The following is an 11006-nucleotide window of genomic DNA, read 5'->3' as shown; positions in this document are numbered from 1 at the left end:
AGGAAGTTGGCTTTGAAAAATCTAAACCCCACCTAACACTGTTCTCTAAACGGAGCCCTTGGGAATCAGCGAGACAGCAACCTGCACTTCTTACCTTCAGAAGATCGATAGCCTAAGAACAAGGAAAACCTAATCAGTTTTTAGTAGCTGGTTGCAAGCCTAACAGGCTTTGCCTCGTGAGCTGTATGGACGTACAGACAGACTGCAGAAAAGTAATTGCAGGCTGAGGAAAGGCATATATGGATCTAATCCATTTAATGTCCGTGTGAGACAACCAGAATAAAGAAACTGGTAGATGATTTGCTAAGCGCTTTTAATGGTGAGAAATTTCTTATCAGAAATATAGACGAGATCTTGGCTTTACAAAAACAAGCCAGTATGTTACAGAGCAGAAACACAGAAGTGAAGCAGCAGTTAATTGTCACAACAGTTTATTTACAGACCTGGTCTGCAAGCAAGGCACAGAATTCTTTTACAGTGGACACTTTGTCCATGCTTGTAAACACTAGAGAAGCGTTTCCAGACAACTTGAGAATCAGAAAATATAGAGAGGTTTTTGCGGAGGTTCATGAGCAGCACTGGTTGCCTTCTATCTCTGTCCTTTCTAATAGTTGCAGGGCATTTCTGTGGTCACAGACAGGTAAGGGACTTTTCTATTGCATATCAGACACGCAGGCTCCTAAGTGAAGCCCTATTATTCAATGAATAAGGGTACTTAATTTTTTTTTTTTTTTGTCAGAGAATGCATCCATGTTCTAAGCTTGATTTGCAGTTCTTTCAATAAAGGGATGAGCATGTACAATACATTCTGGTAAAATGAAAACTTGGGCATCTCTTTCTCTCTTAAGGAGCATAGAAAAAAAAATCTTGCCAGAGTTACTCTGATAGCTCTTCTGACTTACGAACTTAATTAATGGATAGTGCTGGTCACAACACTAATAACAGCATGCCTTAATGGTCTAGTTTGAGACCAGGGGATGAAACAAATAGCTTAATTACAATCTCCTCTACCCAAAATATACCCTCCCCTTCTCATTTCCACGTTGGCTTTCAGAGTTTTTAACTACAAAGAAACAAACAGAAGATTTTCCACCATTTGTTTTAGAAGCATTTCCAGTTATTTCTGTTCTGGCCTCCCTGCCCTAGGGGGATTCATAGTTTAGTCTGTGTTCTTCAACTTGTGCACAAGGCAGATCATTCTTGCACAGTCTTCACTCCGGCTGAGCAAGCAACTTGCTCTCCCTGATTTTGGAAAGAAAGCCTTGCAGCAGGAAAACTCAGCTACGTGTCCACCCGGGACATCAGGCTGGTGCTTACAGCAGCCAAAGGAACCGGGTAAGCACACAGTCAGAGCAGCTGCCGCAGTCACCAACAGTTTCTGGCTCAGTGACAGAGAGAATAGGGCAAGATTTTTCCTTTCTGGAACTTTTGAGTCACCTTTTAAATCCATGTATTTTTATACACAGTGTCCTATGGTGAGCTGAACAGACACTGTGATGTTTCAAACCTGCTACTTGACCACTTCTGTGATTCCCTTGAGTTCTTATATCAGAAAAGAAAGCTGTGGGGTCTATTCCTTCGCTGGCCTCTCCATGTCACTCACTCACTGTCTAGATCTTCATCTTGGCTCCTGTCAGATTGGATTTTTTTCCACATAAAGATTTGTATTTGGTTTATTTTTTCCCCCAATACAGAGCCTAAACGTAGCCCCATGAGGTAAAACACAACAGAGAGCTTGGAAAACACTCTGGATTACTGTTTCTACAGCAGGGTCGACTTAACATTCTGTGAGACAAAAGGCATTAAAATCCAGTGTCCTTAGCTACACAGGAATTGCTGAGTGGGTTCAGAGGAAACAGTTCGCCACAGTTGCACTGAACTGAAAGACCAGAAAGAAATTCAGAGACATTTGCAGCACCTGTGATATTCAAGAGGAAGGAGTACAGCATGGTTAAAACTGAGGGCTACAGAAAAGGGATATGGCTTCATTTCATTTTAATAAGAAGATTTCTGGCTGAGTGTGGGATATTCTAAAGCGCATCTGCAGACACTCAGAGCATCCTCAAATTCCTACCTTTGTTCCAGAAGAGAATCTCCCTTGTCTACATCCCATGAATAAATCAGAAGGGGAAAAATTCTTTTTAAAATATACCAATTGATTTGAATTTTCTGCATTCTCAGCAGCTCATATGAAAAGATGTCAGTTAAAAGTTAAAGGATTCTTTTTATCCAATGAATGCATTCTAGACAGAGGGCCAGTATTCAATGTGTCACTTTATACATTGTAACTCAAACACTTGTAGTTCAGCTTTGTTTTAGGATTCACTGCTGTTAATCATCTCAAGTAGGGACACTGCTTTGTAAAAGGTCAGTCATTTCTTTGATATAGTTTAAAAGCTTTAATTGGAATATTCAGAATTCCTAGGTTTTTTCAACCTATTTTTGCTACTTCTACACGTTTGACTTCTATGGAGAACCACCAGGACTTAATTATTACACACATACACACAAGTGTTCTGAGTAACTTGTGAAAAAATACTTTTAGAAATAGAGCAAAAGATTCCAAAAGTTGCCCAAGGTTCACGTGTTAAACATGGGGTAACAGCTGAAATCACTTGGCTTTCTGCCAGAGACAGATGCAACAGGGATTTTCATAACTCTTTCCACATCTGCATACTGCGGGGGAGATCCCTGCTGCCCTGGGACCACAACTGCTGCTCACAGCAGTGTTCGGCATGAGGCTCTCGGGGAACACTCTCCCCACTAGCAGGGTGATCCTCCACCACGTGGTGCCCCCAGAGAACACCAGGTTTGCGCCCCACATCTGTGATGCCAGTGGGAAAGCACGGAGAGAAGCCTTGGCAAGAATGGGTCTCTTACTGTGCCCGCTATGCATGACAGGCACTCCAGTGCTCCCGTCACTCCCCGCAGCACGCACAGTCCTGCTGCCCCACTGGCATGCATCTGCCTCTTAAAACAGTCATGATTCAGAGCTATTTTGCCAGGCTGCCAGCATTTTTCCTAAGAAATTCTAGTAAGAAAACAGAAGCTGCCCTTTTCGGCAGTGTGCATTAGGAAAAACAAGTCGATGGACTGTCTCCAGCTCCAGCGCTGTGGATTTTTTTGGAGAAAAAAACCCCAAACCTGCCACAAACATTTGCTAGAGTAGCTCTCCCAAAGTTAAAACTAAGCCTGCCTACAACAATTTCATAAAGAAATTGGGAAGCAGCTCCAAAGCAATAATATTATAATTTCAAACTCCCATGGTGACAATTATGCAAGTAGAAAGGGTCACTGTCCCTTTGCCGCACCCCTGTAACAATAAATTGAAATAGCACTAAGGCCTTGTACTACTTTTTTTTCTTATAATAAGAAGTGAGTGTAACATTTTTTTTTCATGTACTTTTTGCTTATTGAAATAAGCAGCTTCTGCCAGCTTTCTTTCTGCACAGGTCCCCACCACAGAGATCGCAGTCTGACTTCCACCACCCCGGTCATCTCCCAGGACACTCGTTTGGAGTCAGTTATCAGTGTTTCTGTCACTGCATTAATTCACTCACTGTTTTTAAGTGCCAGCATATAGCACTGTGGCAGGAGACGCCCAGGGCAGTGGGTGGTGTAGAGTTGAACATACAGTACTTCTCTCTGTGTTTGCAGTATGACACATGCAGACAGGTATCAAAATCCCTGGGTGATGAGTCCGCTGTGCTCCAAGCATTCAGAGAAGCGTTGTAAATACACTCGCTTGATTCTGTTCTGATTTCTCATTTTGACCAAATTATTTTCCATTAGCTCAAGTGTATAGCTCTAGCTTCTATAACTCAAATGGCAATTTTTAGTTATAATCACCTTTATCTTCTGGAGGTGCATTTTTATTCAGCTTCCCTGTAATTTCAAGACAGCAGCATGAAAATAATTCCCATTTGTACGTACCCCCCATAGCCCAGCCCTTGTTAACCTCCCTTAGGGCAAGCAGCTCCGCCCTCCGGTGAGGGTGGAAGCACCGCAGCTTCATCCTTCCCTCTGAATGTTCTTTCTGGCATTTGATGCAGTTGAATACACTTTACCCAGTGTGAGATACATTTAGCTGAGAAGTTTTTTATATACACATCAGCATATTTGTATACAGTCTATCATCTAATAATGCCTATTTCGTGTCACCTACTTTCTCCTCCTATACATTATCGGCATCATTGTGCACCTTGCTGGCAATGCTTCTTGGCATGTTTCTCTAACTACTTTTTCACAGACTGCAGGTTATCTTTCAGGGGGTGAGTGGTTCTTAATTTCCACTCCAGGGTAAATTATGAATGCATCATTACACAAACTATGTGCTCGGAGAGCTTTGGGCTTAGACATGCGAGGAACCCTGGTAAAACCTGCACTGGTGAAGTTACATTACACCAGCAAGAGTCTTCCTCCAGCCTCCAGAGGTTTTCTGTACATACCAAGTGTGAACGCTGCTTAAATTATTAACACTGTGGTGTAAGAAGTACATTTCTCTAGGCTTTTGAATTTATGCAAGGCAAGCAAAATGAAAATTACATTAACAAGTTAACAGTTCAGTTTTCTATTTTTTTGCCCCACCAATATTTACAACATCCTTTAAAAAAAAAGAAAATAAACACTCTTCCAGCTTGTGGAAAATACTAAACATCCTCATTCCTTTCCCTCTTACACAATTCAAACTGTCACTGTTTTGCAGCATTTGCTTCCTTGCTTGTCAAAAGCATTAACAAGTCAGCAGAGCAGCCAGTCAGTATTCTATTAAAGAGACAGAAAACCAAATTATTTTGCAGTAGTGTTATTACTACAGTAGGATTAACGCAACAAAGAAACAGACAAAAGTACAACATGAGTCTGGAAAGTCATAGGATTATACAGAGGCATTTGAAGAAGGATGGATTGTATTTTTAAATGCTTGTGTGAATTATGTATATGTCCATGTGATGCAGTTACTTACTTTATCACATACATGTGACCTGAGTGACTCCATCTTCCTGGTCAAATTGTCCATCATCCAGTTCCCTTAATACCCCATCACTGCTACTGAATCCTGGAAAGCCTCCATACTGGGAGGGTCCCTCCTTGATCCAACATTGTTTAGGAGCAGACAAGTGAAACTCATCAGGTGGTTGTCCAGCTTCTACAGGGCGAGAAGTAGCTGTGTCTAATCCAACACTTCTGCTCGAGACTTTGCCTTTTTCCTCCCCAAGAACTTGTCTTAAGGATTTCTTCTGAAATACAAGAGGATGTTTAAATGTTAGTTTATTTATGGGAAAAAAAGCCAAATCCTTTGCAGTGAGTCATGCATAGATTTAATGTGAGCTGCATTTTAACTAACATAAGGCAGCATTCACTGCTCTGGTTTAAAAATATGAGCCCTGGAGAAAAACACTCCAACAGAAACATCTTTGTTCTCAATAAGTAAATTTCAAGAGAGACAACGGAGATACAAGACTTAGTCAAGATGCAAGAAAGTACATATGAATGCTAAGAAAAAGTACTCCAACAATGCTTTATTCTTTCATAGTACTTGGCAGCTCCGGAATTCCTTAAAAGTCTTACAACCTGTGCTAAAATCAGCAGTTTGAAATTTCTGTGTCTAACATACGGGTCTGATGCACTTTGACTGACACCTTCTGCCACACAGCACACACGTGGGCTGCCCTTTCTTGCACTCCACAGGGACTAATGCTCGAGGGCGGCACAGGCCCTGCTACCAGCTCCCTCTCAGCTGCAGAGGATTCCCCCTGCCCAAAGTGGTGGGAGGGCTGAGCAGGGGCAGGCTGGCAGCCAACAGCTCCACCATCTCCAGCGACCACCATGGGCATCCACTCACTTTCCTTCACTCACATACCCACACGCTGCCATATACTGTGTCTGGTTAGTGCCCTCGTCTGCAGCCTGCTCTGAGACTCGGTGGTGGCCACCTCCCAAAACACTGTTCTGTCTAGGAGCTTCAACACAAGCACAGTACTCAAAGATGTGAACTAAACTCCATCGACGTTGAGCTCTGTAAGAGTGTGATCTGACCACTTAATAGGAATGAAGATTTCCCACTGATCCACCTCCTGGTAGGACTGCTATGCTTTCCTGTCTTTCCAATTCTGCTCATAAAGACCTTCAGAGGCCTCCTCAGATAATGGCAAGTTGCTTGAGAACTGGCATCTACACAGCTGGAATTCAGCAGCTGTCCTGAGAGGGGCTCCAAAGAGACCTTGCACAGGAAGAACTTGGTATAAACACAGCTTGACATTAGCACTGAGCTCTCCTGACATCTTTCTTGTTGAAGCCATGGCTGCCAATGCCAAAAAGAAAGGTAAGCAGACTGTGATTTATGCAAGCAGACCTCTCAGAGTGTGCTAAGGGTCCTCTCAGGCATCACAAGTAAATAAAAGGCATATTTTATTCTAGCATCAGGAGGTACCAGCCGTGCGCAGCTGTGATGGTGCGGCGCCTCCAGAGGTGGTGTCAGTGCCTTGAGTCACAGCAGAGGAGCAACGGGCAGAGGCAGAATTGCCCTGGCTCTCCGCCTGGAGCCTTGCTATCAGCACACACACTGCTAAACCAGGAGATACTTTGCCGGGGACAGCACTGTCCACGGGAGGAGGACATCAAGCTAAAAAGGAATCCAGCCTCAGCACAGAGCTGCCTTTTGCTGGGCAAAGGCTATGAGCAATCCTCACAGGGGGATTTGCAAAAATCCTAGGAATTTTAAAACAAAACCACCACGCAACTGTTTTCGCTGCGCTCTGGCAAGTTCTGTGCCCCCTTCTGTATATTACTAGTTTTTTTTCTCAAACCCTCTTGAAAGAGTAAAAACAATGGCCCTTGTGGCGAAAGGAAATGCATTTAGAGAAGCTGTTAGAGGAGACATTGGGAAATTAGACTAAGGGGAAATAGTGTTGCCTCAGGAGAAACAGAAGGAAATAGGCTTCGCCTGGTTGCCCTTGTAAGAGGATGAAGAAGTCTGCCTAAGGGAAATAAAGGAAGAGAGAGAATAAAGTAAACCCTCAAGCACTGTGCAGTTCAATCCTGATTGCCTGCTCTGAACTATTTCCCTAGAAAAGCAAATGGTACATGATAAAGAACCCACTGAGACAGTGCAGCCTTTCTAATCCCAGAGGCCTTTGAACCACTACATAAATCATAAGCCAGGTCATAACACACTATCCCATGAACTCATGAGAAGGCAGAGACGAGCTGTGAGGCCATAAAACACATCCTCCTCAAAAAAGAGACCCCGTGGGAACAAGAGACCAGGTAATACGTTTCTCGCCCCCCCTCAATTCTTGCTAAAGCAAAGCTTCCTTTAGAAATTGCAATGCTAACTTTGTCCCTCTGCCCAAAAAAATCCTGAGCACACAAAGCAACCCCTCACACCCAGCAAGCCAGAGGGCCAGCAGCTGGGGCTGCCTCTGGGGCAAAGCTGCTGCCATGGCCAGAACCCACCGCGCTGTGCGGAGCCGGGAAGTGGTGTGATCGGGCCTGCGTACCTAAGTGCTTGCAAAGGCCTGGGTGAGGCTGCTTTCTTATTAAGATTCAGTGTGGAAAGAGCCTTGCTGTTCTGCATTTTGACTCTCTCAAAGGCAGCATTCTTCTGAAGGTACCAGAGTTGTCAGTAGGCTAAGGATACACTGAAATAGATATAAGCTGTGATTTTAAATTTTTTTAAGTTAAAATGTTTTCGATATCCTAAGTGACAGACTGAGAGAGTTGGGTTTGTTCAGCCTGGAGAAGAGAAGGCTCTGAGGAGATCTCATAACAACCTTCCAACACCTGAAGGGGCTACAAGAAAGCTGGGGAGGGACCGTTTACAAAGGCTTGTAGTGATAGGACCAGGGGGAATGGGTATAAACTGAAGAGGGGCACATTTAGACTGGACATAAGGAGGAATTTCTTCACCATGAGGGTGGTGAGGCACTGGCCCAGGTTGCCCAAGGAAGCTGTGTCTGCCCCATCCCTGGAGGTGTTCAAGGCCAGATTGGATGGGGCCTTGGGCAGCCTGGTCTGGTGGGAGGTGTCCCTGCCCATGGCAGGGGAGTTGGAACTGGATGGTCTTTAAGGTCCCTTCCAACCCAAACTATTCTATGAGTCTATGATTCTAAGTGTTTCTGTTTCAAAACCACCCTAAGTTCTGGACATGAAGTTTTTCGGAACAGTTTTCATGTAATTTGAACTGCAACAAAAAGATATGCAGTTCAAATCAAAATGCAAACGTTTTGCCCAACAGTACAGTGTGACAGGAATGAAATAATTTTAATGAAACATTTGCAAGCATTTGGTAGAATTTTACTGCTTTGTTGTCCCTGTCCAGGGGACATTTTAAATAAACATATTTATTAAAATTTCTACAGCAAAAGTTAATGCTTTCAGATTTCAGTAGCTTGTTTTGCACATGAAGTCTAGCTACTCAGCGTAAAGCTAGCGTGCTTTTTATACCTGTTAGGTATTAATAACAAATCTATGAATTTCAACTCTAAATAATGAATTACCTAATGACTTAATTACCTTTTACTAATGAAGCTAATAAGCTGTTCACCCATCCAGACACTTTGGTAAAAATACACTGAAGTAAAAAGTTTAAAACTTAGGGGAAAAACAACATAACTGGAAAAACAGAAGGAAAATGTTACTCTGCTCAATGTTTCAGCTTCAGCCTGAACTACCTATTTATCCCAGGCTAAAATGACCTCAGCATACTGAAATTTCCTTTGGAAAATTAAAACATTTACTGGTACTTCAGGAGTACATTAAGATACTAAGTTTGGTCAGATTTTAAACAGCGAAATGCTGATGTAAATAGCTACAAATCAGCTATTTCTTGTTTACCTTCAGTACACTAATGCTTAAGTCAAAGGTTTCCTATTACAACAAAGTAAAACAATGGCTACAAACACCCTACCCATATTATTTGCATAAACCAAAGAATGTAAAGGTCATTCAGCTGCTGACCACCTCACAACTGGGCAGCAGAATTTAAATGGTGAGCATAATGTTTCCTATTTTTAATTTAAGCCATGTCTTAAAGATTCATCATTTCCTCAGACTGAACGTTTTACAGAACTGGTTTATGTCTCTTGGCAGAATCCAGTTTTAGCCATTCTAACTTGTCATGTAGTTATGCTGCCTTTTAAGAGACGCCTGTAGCTAGAAATAACACGCCTTACCAAGGAAAGGGTATTCCTACCAGTAGTCCATGTCCTTCTCATACAGAGTATTAAAAAAGTAGGGAAACATCAGGAAATTATGATTTTATTTGATAATGACTGACAGGTACAAAACTGCTGTGAAGCTGACTCTGAGCAGAACACGGTGACTGCCAGTTCCTTAACCCTTAAAGCACTTTTACACAACCTCTGTTGTGGGGACACTCAAACGGGACAAGGAGCTAAGATTTAGCTGCAGAAATTTAAAAACCTCTATTTCTGTCACACACAGAATCATAGAATAGTTCGGGTTGGAAGGGACCTTAAAGCCCATCCAGCTCCAACCCCCCTGCCATGGGCAGCGACACGTCCAACAAGATCAGGCTGCCCAAGGCCCCATCCAGCCTGGCCTTGAACACCTCCAGGGATGGGGCAGCCACAGCTTCCCTGGGCAACCTGGGCCAGTGCCTCATCACGCTGATAGGGAAGAAATTCTTCTTTACGTGTAGCCTAAATCCATCCCTCTCCAGTTTATACCTATTCCCCCTGGTCCTATCACTACAAGCCTTTGTAAATGGTCCCTCTCCAGCTTTCTTGTACCCCGTTCAGGTACTGGAAGGTCACTATAAGATCTCCTCGGAGCCTTCTCTTCTCCAGGCTGAACAAGACCAACTCGTTCAGCCTGTCCTCATATGGGAGGTGCTCCAGCCCTCTGATCAACCTCCAGATTACAGCATCCCTCGCACAGCCCAGTGCTTGTATTCTACCAGTGTGATAGTAGATGTTTTGGAAGTCAACATAAAATGTTGTCTCGTTCATGTGCAACAGATCCAAGAATTGAATCAGAATATGACACTTCTAAAGAAATACCTACAACATAGCCAACCTCATCCACCTGAGACACAGTAATTTCTTAGTGCAAAACAGGTTTCCATCCTGCTTATGGTTTTCTCTATGGCTTAATTTAAGAGGTATATGTCAGAGAAAAAAAACCAACATGCACGTTCAGCTGCAAAAGCCCTCCACAAACTTGAACCCATTTGAAGCGAAACCCTCTTCTTCCACTTTTTTCCCCGTTATTTGAAGCCTAGCTTGTTTCTGTACTTAACATTATGTGAAGTACTAATCTTTTTATATTAATACTATAAATATGTTGCTCACCTCTGGTGTCTGGACAGCAGAATTCCACATAACAGGTCTCTGAAGAAAAACAACTTGCTTTGTGGCCAGATTTCCTTCACTAAAATTTAAAGAAAATTATTTCAATATTTTAAAGGCAATAATAGTCACTGTAACACATTCACAACTACAGAGTCAACCATAAGCTGTGTGTTGGTAAGTCCATGAGCGAGAAGAGAATAGGCTACCAAGCATTAACTGCTTTATTAATGCCTAACCAGTTTTGTAATCACATTTAAAAAAAACCTAGAAGCACAGAGCTAGGTTAAGGTATTGTACATGAAAACAGGTATAGAACAAAAATTTGTATTACTATGTTTAGAGATATTTAACATCTATTATCTTGAAAGGTTAAGTACCAAAGCTACTACTTTTAATCAAAGTCTGTACCATTATGTCTGAAATTAGCCTCAAGCAATCTTTCTTTCATCTAATCTTCACTGTCAAATATACAGCAACATATTACTACCTATCAAAACCGCAACAAATCCGCCTCATCTCAATAGATCCAAAGATTCGATAGATTCATGGCTTCAACAAATATCTCGATATTTTGTGGTATTAAACTTGAGAACTAATATTCTTGCTAACTGAAAGATGTGTTGCAGTTGTAACACACACAACTGACACAGCAGGATGAGCTTGGTGTCTCATCACCTGTGGATCAAAAAGAAT

At 42.4% G+C, this 11006-nt stretch overlaps 1 protein-coding gene across 3 annotated transcripts in view; it reads right to left on the bottom strand.

Moving 5' to 3' along the window:
* Positions 1-1472: 1472 nt before the first annotated feature.
* RFTN2 (raftlin family member 2) overlaps positions 1473-11006 on the bottom strand; it is a 36251-nt gene continuing 26717 nt past the window's right edge. For 2 of the 3 annotated variants that reach the window (XM_054070119.1, XM_009568909.2), the window contains exons 9-10: positions 10314-10392; positions 1473-5237 (exon numbers count right to left, since the gene is read on the bottom strand). In XM_054070119.1, coding sequence (XP_053926094.1) covers positions 4968-5237; positions 10314-10392 — 349 coding nt within the window. In that variant the 3' untranslated portion in view covers positions 1473-4967. The remainder of the gene's footprint in view (positions 5238-10313; positions 10393-11006) is intronic. The other variant, XM_054070120.1, reaches the window with a different exon arrangement.

Source organism: Cuculus canorus, chromosome 6 (genome assembly GCF_017976375.1).
Source record: "Cuculus canorus isolate bCucCan1 chromosome 6, bCucCan1.pri, whole genome shotgun sequence".
NCBI classification, from domain to species: Eukaryota; Metazoa; Chordata; class Aves; order Cuculiformes; family Cuculidae; genus Cuculus; species Cuculus canorus.
This window is presented reverse-complemented; position numbering and strand designations above follow the sequence as displayed.